At 32.4% G+C, this 14,994-nt stretch overlaps 1 protein-coding gene and 1 pseudogene across 1 annotated transcript; one reads left to right on the top strand and one right to left on the bottom strand.

Annotated features, from left to right (window-relative positions):
- The first annotated feature begins 550 nt into the window (after nt 1-550).
- Nucleotides 551-3,975, top strand: LOC125831542 (mitogen-activated protein kinase kinase kinase 17-like; annotated as a pseudogene).
- Nucleotides 3,976-4,076: 101 nt separating this feature from the next.
- On the bottom strand, nt 4,077-10,745 carry LOC125831186 (uncharacterized). The gene is made up of 2 exons (XM_049510374.1): nt 10,411-10,745; nt 4,077-4,734 (listed from the first exon to the last, which is right to left on the bottom strand). The coding sequence occupies exons 1-2, from the start codon at nt 10,700-10,702 to the stop codon at nt 4,199-4,201; spliced, it is 828 nt and encodes a 275-aa protein (XP_049366331.1). The 5' UTR covers nt 10,703-10,745; the 3' UTR covers nt 4,077-4,198.
- Between the last annotated feature and the right edge of the window lie 4,249 nt (nt 10,746-14,994).

The following is a 14,994-nucleotide window of genomic DNA, read 5'->3' as shown; positions in this document are numbered from 1 at the left end:
ATATATATATATATATATATATATATATATATATATCATTCACATATCATTATCATTAAACCATAATTAGTTCATATATATCCTAACCTTAATTTTATCATTTAATCATAATTAATTAATATGATTTGGTATAAATATTATACTTGATATATTTTTATCCAAGAAAGAAGAAAAATCTAATAGCAACCATTTTTGTTGGTCCAATCCAATCCAGCCTCTCCAACTTGTTTTTGAAAGATGATTAAAATTCAATTACCCACTTCACAGCTTGACACGTGGCACCTTCCTAGTAAGCCACGTCATATCTGTCCTCTGGCATACCCAAAGCTGCCTAAAAACCACAAGTAATTGGCCATAACTAAAATAACCAAACTTTTGAAGTCTTTTAATAGGAAAGAAGGCAAACCTAAGCCTTACCAAACTAATTTAGACATTCATTATTTTATACACTATAGTTTATATTATAGTATAATATAGCTAGCCTCTATGTAACAGAACATGTCCTAAACTCTTTACACCTCCTAACTGGCTCCTACCAAAAAAACAAAAAATGGACTGGACCAGAGGCCACATTATAGGCCATGGCTCTACAGCAGCCGTGTCGGTCGCCATGTCACGCTGCACTGGTGAGATATTTGCTGTCAAGTCCACGGAGTTGTCTCGATCCGAATTCTTGGAAAAATAGCAAAAAATTCTATCAACATTGAACTCTCCTTACGTAGTTGACTACAAGGGGTACGATGTAACTAGAGAGAACAACAAGGTAATGTTCAATCTTATGATGGAGTACATGCCCGATGGAACACTCATCGATGAAATTAGGAAACAGGGAGGCCAATTGAATGAGGAATTGATCTGACACTATACGAAACAAATTGTTCAAGGATTAGATTACCTACACTCGAAAGGGATAGTGCATTGCGACATCAAGGGTCACAACATTTTGTTATGTAACACTGATGTCAAAATTGGGGATTTCGGGTGGGTTGATGGTGTGACAATTGGTGGCACACCTATGTTCATGGCACCAGAAGTAGTTCGTGGCGAAGAACAGGGTTTTCGTGCTGATATATGGGCGTTAGGATGCACGATTATTGAAATGGCCACGGGTGGTTCACCGTGGACTAATGTTAACAACTCTGCTTCATTGCTATACCATATAGCATTTTCTGGGCTAACACCAGAAATTCCCAACTTTTTGTCATCACAAGGAAAGGAATTTTTAAACAAATGTTTGAGAAGAGATCAGAAACAGAGATGTTCAGCGAAAGAGCTACTCAAACATCGATTTCTTGATTTATACAACGAAGAATATCAAGACGAGTTCTCCAACAAGTGTGATTGATCAATGCATTTGGAATTCGAACGAAGAAATTGATGATTCAATACAAGAAATGAGTCGTTGTTTAACGGAATTGACTCTACAAAGGGTAAGAAAATTGGAATTACAATCAGGAAAACCAGATTGGAAATTGGATTATGAGTGTTGGATCCTGGTAAGAAAGAAGAGTGAAGATTTGCCAACCTGTAAAAATGGCATGACAACTTTTTCGGAAAAAACACACTTTTATTAATTAATTACATTCTCAATACCCTCTCTCACGTGCAAGCCTAATTCTTTTTTCATGGCCAAGCAAGTGAATATTCTTTTTTATATGGACGGCGGTGAGATTCAATCTCAGAACCATTTTTCCTGTGATTCAATGCCAGAACTTATTTGTCTGGTTTGATATTATGTTGAAATATGCAATTATCTCATCTAAAAGTTTAAGCTAATAGAGAGATCATAACTTTATTAGTTAATTATATCCTCAATGAAATGGAGATGGAAAGATGTAATTGCCAAGATAACATTTTTTATTGTAGTAGTTGTAGAATAATAAATAGTACACTCATAAAAGAGGTTCACCAAATAAAATTATGTGTTCATAAATCTCTCTTTTAAATTCCATAGACTTACTTTTCTTATTTTGCATTTGCCTCATTTGCACTTAAAGCATAAGAGATTAGCTCATAGAATTACAGTTCAACACCCAAAATAGTATCCTTTTATTCTCTTTTATTTGTCCACTTTGAATTTTGCATGTTCTTTAAGAAATGATTAATATTAATATTTTACTACAATATACATATTAATTGATGTATAGTCTTGATCTTACAAAATGATTGGGAGAATAAATAATTAGTGTTGAGGATAAAATAGGAAAGAAATAATTTTCTCGTGATATGCTATATTACTTTCAATTGTCCTCTTTTATATTTAACAAAACATAATATCCTTGTTTCATTCAAAATGAGGCATCGAAACGTTAGATCATTGACTTCTATCAATAATAAATTATTAAAGATCACATCCGACGCATATTCTACACATGTGTGTTTGGCACAATTTGTTAATATTCCATGTATAACGAATGCATGATGAGTCGGTTCACATTTTATGTACCAAAGATTGCAAGATCTTTAAAATATTTTATATTTAGAAAGCAACAAGTCGTTTATCATTTATTTTTTTATTTAAATCTACACTTATTATTTTAATAAGTAAAGTATTAATATATTTAAGGATAATTAAAATGGAGTAGATTTAATAAATAATCTTTAGACTAAGACTATGAAATACAGTTTCAAGAAATATGCATAAATTTTAAAAGACAGAAAATAAGAATCGGATCGGAATTACTGCATTGGTAAGTTCTTTCACCATTTGTGTTGGGTGGATATTACTTTTTTTATGCATTTATTATTTGTCTGCTCTTAGGGATAAACTCAAACTGTTTTAATTAATCATTATTGATCAGTTTAATTAGTATGATAACTACATATTTATTGTCAATAATCTTATGGGCATGACAAAAAGAAGAAAAAAGGCTTAATTGAATAGAAATTTGATAAAAGTATCCAACCTAAGGAGATCTTTCCCTGCCTAATCTTTTCTAGGCACCATTACATAGTCATAATACACACATGTCACAATAATGTGCAATTGTCTTTGAGAGATTTGGTGTTTGGAGTCTATCACAAATGTTATTTTAGTTATATGATCCTTCTCGAGATCAGTAAAAGATTAACACAAAATATATATAAATAAAATATAAGAGATTTTGGTATATAATTAGTTTCTTCTATTCAAATGATAAGTGGACATCAGAGATCATTTTCTCCTATTGTGAAGAGTATAATCTCTTAAGATGGATCATATTTTTGTTATCTCAACCTCTCCACCTACTCATAGGGAAAGTAAAAATAAAATAAACTCTTCAAAGCTGAAATCGCATAGGCAACCTCAGCTTAGCTTCCATTAAACATTCGATTGAAGCATTTCTTTGCAGAAAACAGATCTAAACTTAAGGGTGTGTTTGGTACGAAGGAACAACAATAACAAACTCAGTGTAGCCTCAAAAGTTAGGTCTAGAGAGGATTGAGTGTATGTAGACCTTATCTCAACCTTTGTGGGGAGGAAAGGAGGCTATTTCTGGCAGACCCTCAACTCCTGACATGGAGTAAAACATTCAGTTTTTCCATGTGTGGTCAAAATATTTGGAAATCATTTTTAGAAAAAGTTCCTTAAAAATGTGGAATATAACTTCCCTACCAAAAGCAGGGAAAACAAACTCCATAAGTGTCATTTCAAGTTTATTGTCTCCTCTTCACCTACTCAACGCCCAAAAAACCCATCCCTGGACCATCCCCCCCCCCCCCCATAGTGTTTTGCTAGATTATGTATAAATGTTCTTGGAGAAGTAATTTTGTATTCTTACCCAACACTATAAAATAAATAAGAAATCTTATTGTTTTCCAAGAAAACATTTTCCTTCATGCTAAACACAGCCTAAACAAAGTTCAGAGGCACATCCAATAAGCCCTGTTATTTTTGGATTTTCAGTGGCAATTACCAATAGATGTGATGCTTGTTTCTTTAAGCTGGTCAAGCTCAGCTTACATGAATATGGCAACAAGCTAAATGAAGGATGACACAGGCAAATAATAGATGACTCCACAAGAAAGAAGCAAAGGTAAATTCATTAATTTTATTCACCTTTGAAGTAACCAATAAATGGAAGAAGAAGAGGAGGAGGAAATTAAAGCTCAAGTCTCTGCACATCCAACTTTCAGTCATCAGTTCTCTTTGATAATTTACATTAGTTATACTTACAAGAAAAACGCATCTTCCAGTGGAAGCAAGTGTTAGTTGTCCTCAACACTGATAAATTGGTCTTCGGTGTCTGGGCGAGGATGATGAAGGAGTGGCAGAGAAAGGGTACTCACCATATTTTGTTGCTGTTTCCGATACATTCTCAAAATCTACACATTTTCCATTATTTTCAACTGTTGGGAACCCAAGCTTGGTTTTCAAATTAGACCATTCATTTGACTCGTCAATTTTCTGGACCTCGTGGCTTATTGACTGCAACTGGTTCCGAAGTGTCTGATTGTAATCAAATAAACGATCATATTTGAGACGGAATTCTTCAAAGTTGTTCTTTAATTCTAACACGATAGCTCCTTCAGCTCGAGCCTTATTAGCTTTCATCTGATAATCCATTTTCAGTTTCTTCATTTTAGCTGTCAAATCTGCAACCTTCCCCTGTAAAACTCTACAATGACCCTCCATATGCAATTTCCTTTCCTGAAGTATTTTTCTTTCAGCCTTGATAATCTTCCTAATAGAGATGTTCTCCATTATTACAGGGTGCAATTTGTCCAACACCATCCATGCAAATAGTGAAAATCCTGCAAATCACAGGTTTAGCATTAAAACCAAAGGGATTTGCAGAACGTGTTCGAGTATATTCATCTGCACAACCTATATAAATGTCACTCCTATTGGCAATTGACAAACAACAGCTTCAGTTTTAGGTACTCCCTCCATTTCAATTTGTTTGTCGGGTTTTGACTAGGCACAAAGTCTTGTAGTCTTAAATAAAGATATGTAGAATGTACCAAAATGTCCTTTAATCTTGTAGACTTAAACATGACATGTGGAAAGTTGAAATTAAAGAGTTGCCGAAAAGGGAAAGAGGCATTCTCTTTTACAAGGACTAAATAGAAAAGTAAGACAAACAAATTGAAAGAAACTAGAGTAGTACTTTTTGGAGTGAGTCAATGTTATTAGACTGAACAATCAAAATCACATTCATTACTGGTGGATATGCGGGAAGCCACATATAAGGTTCAAAGTTAGTTTAGTAACTCGTACCCGTACAAAGGATTCAATATGCTTTCATTAAATAACCTTTCCTGGCCTTATAAAGATATCTGGGGGTCAGGTGAATAAACAAGAACCATATAAATGGCTTCTGTTATGGTTAGCAGCGGAGGCCGAAAGCAAAAGAGTTACAATCAGCAGTTAAAGTAGTCGCAATATATGCTCCCGATCCCACAAGACATTGGAGAAATGTTCAAAGAAATGGAGAAACAATCTATTTGAGGAAGAGGAAATAGCTACCAAAGAGATGACAAAGAAAAACATTAGTTCCAAATGCTCAAAGGTAATTGACATGATTGTTACTTGTAAATAATAAACTCGGTGGCATTTCACCAGTAGAATGACAGGCTTCCAAAAATTGTGAGGTCCTGGGTGCCTTGTTATTTATTGAAGAGCTAGACACTTGGCACGTGTATCTTATCTCAAGTATGACAAACTTTATATTAAAAAATAATAAGATTTTAATCACCTATTTAGTTTGAAAATTATGTTTGAGATGATAAAATTGAAATTAAAGAAGCAAATGTCACATGTATATGGTGGCTACAATCTACATATACATATAGTCCACATGTTCACTTTTAATTTTCTCGATATTAGAATCTTCTCATTTGGTAAATATGCATCTCCAATCTTGGACTACTTATTCAAGGATGGGTAAAAATATACAGGAAGATTAGTCACATTATTATGATACTAGATAGTTAACAATTATATTTGTTGGAATATGGTAATACAATAGATCAGCAGAAGTTCGAAATCTGTGTTTTGAAATGGCGGAAGAATGTACAAGGGATTACCCTGCATTTTATGCAGCTTCATCTTAGACTGAATTACATACAATTATATAGTTTGACAGAAGACTTCATTTCCTTTTTCTTAATAGGTGGTTTATTCGCAACAAATAACTAGCAAGTCTTAACATGGGGCTCTCCGTTTCAAGAACCTAAAAGGCCATCTGGAGATCTGCTAGCATGCTGGAACTTCAAGGGATGAGTTGTTAATCAGGATTGACGGTAGAAAAGCTTACCTGGATGTATATGGTGGACTATTTGGAAGGAAAGGAACTCAACATTCTTTGAAGGAATTTTTGTAGTAGAGCGAAGATTTACTCTAGGGGTTTTTGCTTTTCTGTAAGCTATCAAGATAGCTCTCAGCACAAACTTTGTGCTTAATTTTATATAATAATGTTACCTTTCCCAAACAATGTTATATGCATCCTTTCCGCTCTACTCAGGTAATATTAGAGAATTCACATAGAGACTATTTTTAAGCTAGCTGTCACCGAACCTAATGTAACTCTCAATCTATCCGGGTTTGGGACTAACTTTGCTATGGTGAAGCTTAGATGGACAAAGTTGACAATTAGTATTGAACCATAATGTATTAACGTTGTTTCTTATCAAACGTAAATCCAGATTCTTCTTTGAAGCATTTTGTATCTGGTTATTCTGAATTAACTCGGTAGGGGTAAGATCGGCATACACTCTACCCTCCCCAACCCCACTTTGTGAGATTACACTAGGTATGTTGTTGTATATCCTGAATTTTTGGAAAACAATTCATCATCATGGCATTGCCTTCTCAAAGTAATGTTCTAGGTATTGTTTTGTCTAAGCTGCTTCACTGTGGATTTTGTATCAACATTCAACAGCAAATCTGAACAAAGCAGGAAAATCTTCTTTCAGAAAGCTGCTACTCCATTTGTCTAGCCAGAAGAGTGTGTTTTCCCTGTTGCCTACTTTAATAAATCACTGAACTCTTGCCATAACTTGCTAATATGATTCCATGGACCAACACCATGTGATGTTCTATCGACCTTGTTATGCCAGTTTATGTTCCCTCCATGCTTAATTCTCACCACCATCTTGAGAAAGCCTCGTCCTTTCTCCTTGGGCACTCTGGCCCATTTCACCAAATGAAACTTGTATTGTGTGCTATTCCCTAAAAACCTTCTTCTGATTTTGTCTTATTGCTTGAGAACCTTACCTAGGATTGGAAACAAGGTCATGAAATACATTGGAGTGCTATCCAACACACTATTCATCAAAGTAAACCTCTCTCCCAATGAAAGGTATGGTGACTGTCACGTGACCAACCTTTTTTACAAACTTCTCTATTACTCATTGCCATACTTGATTGCTTTTATATTTAGCTCCTAAAAGTAGTGGGAAGAGTGCCTATGTTGCATTAAAGTATCTCTGGCAACTCTTGTGTGATGTCCACTGTATTAACTGGATGATTGACTGATTTTCAAGTTAATGAGCAGGCCCGAGACAATTTCAAACACAACAAGCAACATCTACAGATGTCTCAGTTGGCCTGTCTGAGCTTCACAAAAAATCAGTTTAACATCAGCACATAGAAGATGAGAAAATTGAAATTTCTTCTCCCATTCTGGACCCTACTGTGAACCCCTTAATCCATTGGTTCTAGACTACTTTTCCTGTCATGCTACGAAAAGCTTTCATTACCAAAATGAAAAGGAAAGAAGACATAGGGCCACCTTATCTCAACCCTCTTTGAGGTGGAAAGAATACCACAGGTTCAACATAAATGGAATACCATGCTATTGTGATACAAAACTTAATCCATTTAAGCCATTTTTCTCCAAATCCCATTTGCTGCAAGATGTTGAATAGAAATTGCCAACTAACATGGTCATATGTCTTCTCCAAATCAAGTTTACATAGAAGAATCCCTTGCTCCCGTTTATTCATTCTCCAGTTCAATAACTCATTTGCAATAAGAGAAGCATCTATAATTTGCCTTCCACTTAAGAGAAACCAAATTTTTTAATTACCTTTTTCGACCTTTCTGCCAGCAGCTTAGATATAATTTTATACACACTTCCTATCAGATTAATGGGCCTAAAATCTCTTATATCTTCAGCACCCTTCTTCTTGGGAACTACGGCAATAAAGGAGGCATTGCAAGCTCTAGCAAAGCTGCAGGTCTGCTGGTAGTATTTTAGGGATTTGACGACATCTACTTTAAGTATCTGCCAAGCTTTTTGATGGAAGGCCATTGTAAAGTTATCACGGCCTGGAGCTTTATCAAGTACGAACAGTTTTATTGCCTCCTTTCTTTAAAGTCCCTCTCCAACCACCTTTGTTCCTCCTCAGTTATGGTCCCATGCCCATAGATATCCATTGAAGGTCTCCAAAATTCTGCTTCAGTAATTAAAATTTTCTGATAGAAACTCAGAATTCCTCTTTTAGTCCCTTCTGCCTCTTCTACCACCTCATCTTTTGCCACCAATCAGCTTATGGTATTGCATCTTCTGTGTGAATTCGCTACCTTCGGAAAGGATTTGGTGTTCCCTATCCCATTGTTTTAACCAAAGACATCTAAACTTTTGGCATCATGAAGTCTATTTTGCTTTGCCAATCTTTTCCAACTCCATCTCTATGTCCCTCCTTCTGTGATTTTCTTCTTCGCTAAGGTGCGTGTATTGAGCATTCTGATTCACGGTCTCCAGTTCCACCAACATCTCTTCTTTTCTCTTGCCTAACCTTCCAAACTCCTCCTTGTTCCATTTTTTAACATCTCCTATTAATCTTTTGACCTTCTAAGTACCTGATCAGGACTGCCAGTAACATCATACTTCTCCCACCACTCCTTTAATTTCTCTATGAAACCTTAAACCTGAAACCACGTGTTCTCGAGTTCGAAGTAAGAATTGGTTTCACCTATTCTTCACATTCTAGCATCACTAGATTGTTTTGGCATAATAGATTGTTTGATTTCTTTAAAGGCCTCGTCACATTCAGCTGATATCAAGAACCTATCGATCCTTGATGCTTGTGACCATGTTTCTACATTTATAATTCATTTTCAGGCCAATATTAGACAATAAAAATAAAAAGGACAACAAGTTTCCTATATATGCTACTTGCACAAAAACATCTGACAGGCTAAACGAATCATTGAAAGAATAGAACTTAATGTAAACATACTAACATGACTAAATCATTTTTCCAACTGATTGGTATTATTTATATAAATCTCTTTCTTCCATTGTGCCTCATATTTTGCTAAATTTGCATGAATTCCAAGAAATTGTAGGCCTTTCGAGACAACTTCATTTCAGGTGGTTTTAACATCTCCATGCAACATGTTTTCACATCAACAGACCGGTACATCTAAAGGTCAGCCCAAGACATGTTCAAACCATCTCATACGACCTTCTCTTATTTTCTCCTCAATGTGTACTACTTCCCCCTTTGGCATAATTTGGTCTTTTTTTTTTTGTCTCACCAAACTCGTATTTCTGTGACATTCATTTTGTGGATGTGTTGGACTTTTTAGTAGCCCAACATTCACGCTCATATCACATTGTTGGTCTTATAATTGTTCTATAAAACTGGTCTCAAGTTCGAAATCCCTTGCCAGCGAAAGCAAGGGGTTTGCCTTCTGGGTCGAGCTCGTCGCACCAGGCTTGCCTAGTGCGGGTTACCTCTCCTATGTGGTTTGCGAGCTATTGCATAGGAGCAGGGTTTTACCCTATGCGCACCCAAAGGGTAGCGGCTGCAGGTTTCCCTTGACATAAAAAAAAATATATATATATATATAATTGTTCTATAAAACTTACCTTTCCTTCCTTCTATCAGAAATAACCCAATAACAGTTTTCTATTTCGACCATCCTTTTAACTATTCCATGCAAGCTACTCCTACCAGAATTTAAAACCAAGGTTCCTCAAGCCCTAGCCATGAACTCAACTTATTCATTGTGGGTCAATCAATCAAATATGTCCCTTTTCGGTTTCGACCCAAATTAGGTCCCGAGAAAATCTGAATTCACACCGTAAAGTCCCACATTGAGGGACAAAGCACTCCCTAACAAAGGCGACTCCATACCCAATGGGACTAGAATCCAACATCTCTGATTAAGGATGAACAAGTAATATCTCAATCCCAAACAAGTTGGAGTTGGCTACATGAATTCTCTATACTAGTTCCTCTCTATTATTTCATTCTAATACTAAAAAAAACAGTACTTTAGAAGAAGAAAAAATATCTAGGGGTTCTGTAAAACTAGAGCAGTTATCTAAAATTACACTATTCAGTTACAGGTACTCCACATATAGATTCCAAAAGTTGTAAATCAAGATTCACTACGAAGCAGTACATTCAACAAAGATTCTATTTTCAGTTTATAGAAAGAAGGGAAAAAAAAAACAAGAAATGGAGCATTACCCATGAGAGAAGATTGTAGAATTAGTAAATTGAGAGCAACCCCATCACTCCAATCGATGGGTCCGTGAAAAATCCTCCAGCTACATAAAATGGAAATACTGGTGTATACCCAATACACGAAAATGGCGAACATCAATATCCGTATCCATACGATCAAACTGTTGTTTCCGCGAGACAAAGCTAGAAGAAATGGTTCTTGAAATTGGGTCTGGAAGCAAATCCCAAAGTATACAAGTATTTCGCCCAAAACAAGGGAGATAAGTACGAATAGTATAAGGTATGTGGCCAACATCGTTTGTTCAACTAAGCTAAGCTCCCATGGCGTTTATTCATGCTGTATGCTCAAATCAAATTGACAATTTGACAATTTGACAATTTGACAATTTGTCATCTAAAGATGCCCTTTTTTTTTGTTCTTTCACCTATTGCAAGGTGTTTGTTTAAAAAATGGTTTACCACATAATAGAGACATCTAAAGTTTGATAAAAAAAAATTATTTAAATTTTTTTAACTAAGACTAGAAACAAGTGCATGTGCTAGCACGGATTCAATATCTGTTATCCCTTCTTTATGGGAAAATTAGCAATTAAGTCATAATACCTAACATAATTAGTCAAAATAACAACACTTTAAAATATTTATTTAAAATGACAGAATGACAATATTTTTATAAAATAATATGTATTCAAATTTTAGTATTTAAAATTAATTTTATTTATGGAAAAAGTCCTACATTGGACCAAATTATATATCAATAACCGTTTAAAGAAAAAAAATTAAACCAATACACATTAACCTTTTTTCAACTCCATTCACGTTTCTTCCCCACTTTTCACGTCTTCCCCACCTTTAACGTTTCAAGTTTATCTTTCTTCAAGGTGCTAAATTGTTGTTCATCAAGAAATCTTCTTTATTGTTAAATGAAATATATTTATTAATTCAAGCAGATTTCTCGATTGGCAAGGTAATTTCCATTATCCATTTTGATTTATTTTGATTTGATGTTTAAATCACCGATTCTATATATTACGGATTTCCAGTCGAATTTTTCAATTTTTATGTGATTTTGTTTAGTTATTCATCAAATAGTTATGATTTTCAATTTTTTCGATTCTTTTTGTGATTTTCTTTTAATTTTTCAGATTTTGGAGAATCTAGAAATTCATATGTATGTTTATTTTGTTTGATATTTAATACATTCTAATTTTTGATAATTTCGAAATTCAAATTATCAAAAAAATTGTTTTCATATTTGAGATTTAGTAGATTGTAGTAACTACATTAGCACACATACATCATATATTGTTTGATTTTTTTATACATTCATATTTAATAATTTCGAATTTTGCTTATAGGGTTACTAATGCACAAGTGAATATGGATTCAAATTCGGTTTTGATGAAAAAAATCGGAAAAAAGAACATAGTAGATGAAGAAGAAGAAGAAAGACAAAGTCAAATAAGAAGGTTACAAAATTGTATTCATACCACAATTGTATTCATATTAATTTTTGTTTGTCAATTGTTTTTCTTTTACTCATCATTTGTATTTTTATTTTAAAATATTGTATTTCTTTTTTAGTTTGTAGTAATTTAAATAGGTATATAATGTATTCGTCACAATTCTATATATTATGATTAAATACATAATTTATAGAATTGTGACGAATACATTATAAGAAGGGAAATGGAAACTTATTGGTATTCATTTTTTTCGTTTGAAATACAAAATCATACTGAAATACAACTTGATATTTGAAATACAAACTTAGTAAGACATATTTTGTATTTTATTTGGCTAAAGCAATATAATTTTATGAATACATAATATATAAAATTGTGCGATGAATATATCACAAGAAGGGGAATACAACATTATTGGTATTCATTCTGTGTTTGATATACAAAATGATATTGAAATACAACCTGATATTTGAAATAAAAACTAAGCTAGAAAATATTTTCTGCAAATTTAAAGTGAAATAATAATATAACAAAATTGGATATTGAAATATAAATACAATTTATTTTGAATAAACTTATTCTATGTATTCATCGCAACTGTATTTTTCAATATCATTTCGATCTACAACTAATTTGTATTTATAATTTGGTATATACTACACAACTGCCTTTATTTTTGTACTTGAACTAGAATGCCAAAGAGTTGTATTCATCATAAATCAATACCAACATTTTTTGTATTTTAAATTAGTTATACATATCATTAGGTATTCGAATACATTTCGGATGAACACATATTCAAAGAAGTTCAAACATTTAAATATCCAAAACAGAGGGCATTAGAAATTTTCCAACACTTCCACTCATATAAGATATAAAATACAAACTACTGTTTTCAAAAAAAAAATTGAAATTCTTAAGAACAAAGGAAAAAACGCTAGAAAGAAAAATGACAACATATGCTCTTTCAAAAACGTAACTAATGTTAAATTTAAAAAAAATTACCTTTTTTGAAATTTTTTGTTCCATGATTTTCTCTATTCAGTTATTAATTATTTGTATTCTTTCAAATTAATCAAAATAAAATAAATACATAACTCAATCCTTAACAAATTAAAATATTGACATTTTAAATAAATAGTGAAACTATTGCTAAGGAGTCCCATTAAAAGCTAAAATATTGTTGTTTTGAAAATTTTCCCATTTTTTATCTCAATTTATGTGATATAAATAGAATCAGGAAAGTCAATTAAATTTTAATATGATTTTTAGATATTTTAAATTGTTAATTATTGTCATTTATAGTACCGTAATTTTTAAATAATATATGTTTACTCTCCTTGTTCAAATTTATGTGATACTGATAAATTTTCTGGGAACAAATTGTTTTTATCTCTTTTAATTTTTAATTTTTTAATTTTTTAATTATGAATTTATGGTCTATATTACTTTTATGTCATTTTAAAACAATATACGTTACTCATCTATCCATATTTATGTGACACTGATTCGAGGGTCAACTTTTTATATGTCTTTTAAATATTTTAAGTTGTTAATCGTTGTGATTTATAGTATTTCTTACGTAATTTTCAAATAATATATATTATTCAATTTGTCCAAATGGATGTAGCACATATAGAATTTCAAGAGTCAATCAAATGTTGTTAATTATTGAGATTTACAATACCTTTTACGTAATTTTCAAATTGAATAATACATGTTACTTCTTTTGTCTCATTTTATGTGACACCGATAGATTAATTTCAAGAATCAATCGAATATTTTATACGTTTTTTAAAAAAGAATTAAATTGTCAATTATCATAATGTATAGTATTTTTTATGTAATTTTTAAATATCTAAAAATTAAAAAATAAGACAAACAAATTAAAACGGAAGAATCATAAGAAAATTACAGAAATGTTCAAAAGGTGCTCAAGCAAGCATGTTGACCTGTTGCCTGCTTGAGTACCTAAACTAGGGTTGCGTATCGGTCGGTTCGATTTTGAAGTATATCGGTTTGGCTTATTGGTTATCGATTTGTAGAGATGCTAAACCGTTATAGAACCATTATGATATTGGCTTATCGGTTATTGATTGTTATCGGTTTAACCGTTAAGATTTGACACAAAAATAAATTAATGAAAAATACTTAGAAACAAGGTGACAAATCGAATGAATCATGTACATGAGTTCACAAGTTGCATCTTGCTCAAATGCAAACACTTTAACATTGTAGAATAACCAAGATTTTGAGATTGCCAGAAATAAAAGTAGGAAACTAAACTCTAAGTCAAATGACTTTATATACAAAATGGTATAAATATAATTATTTAATTTACTATCGGGTTATCACTTATCAGTTAACCCATTAAGAAAAAACCTCAAACCGTTAAGAACCGATAACCCGATAATAAAAAAAAAATTATCTGAACCACTAAACTAATAACCCATTACTAATAAACCAATAACTCTTTTTCGATTCGAATTATCAATTTCGATTCGATTTTGAACCACCCTAACCTAAACTCCCTCTTATAAATAAGTAGAATATGTTTTAATTGAAAATTTAATGTGTTAAAAAACCGTCATATTATATAGTACTCCTATTTTGATAATCAAAGAAAGAATAAGAAGAGTGTAATATACCCTATATTGATGTGGCAAAATAATGAATGGACTGATTATATGTCGCATTTTGAGTTAAAAAAGATGAGAAAAAAATATTTTAAAATTAGAGAAAATTACGCGTATAAGTAAACATATACTAGTTAATTAGTTAACATACCTATAGTTTGTCTTAATTATAATTCGTGACCTACTTTTAGCTATAATTATGCGGCTCGGCTTTTTAGTTTTGTATAATTCGCACGTTAGTATAATTCGGAATTTATATAATATAATTTGTATAACTTTTGTATAATGTTATTTTGTATAATATAATTTGTATAACTGTTTACACTTCATATGTTTGTAATTGTATAAATTCGTTAGTTCGAGTTTATACAAAAATAACTAAATTATATAAATGTACCGTGAATTATACAAACCTGCGAATTATAAAAACCCACGAATTATACAAACGAGACAGCTGAAATTGTAGCTACAACCCGTAAATATAC

This window comes from Solanum verrucosum, unplaced genomic scaffold (genome assembly GCF_900185275.1).
Source record: "Solanum verrucosum unplaced genomic scaffold, falcon-dt-bn FXZP01000049.1, whole genome shotgun sequence".
Lineage (NCBI taxonomy): Eukaryota > Viridiplantae > Streptophyta > Magnoliopsida > Solanales > Solanaceae > Solanum > Solanum verrucosum.
The sequence above is the reverse complement of the archived record's forward strand: the minus strand, read 5'-3'. Positions and strand labels throughout refer to the sequence as shown.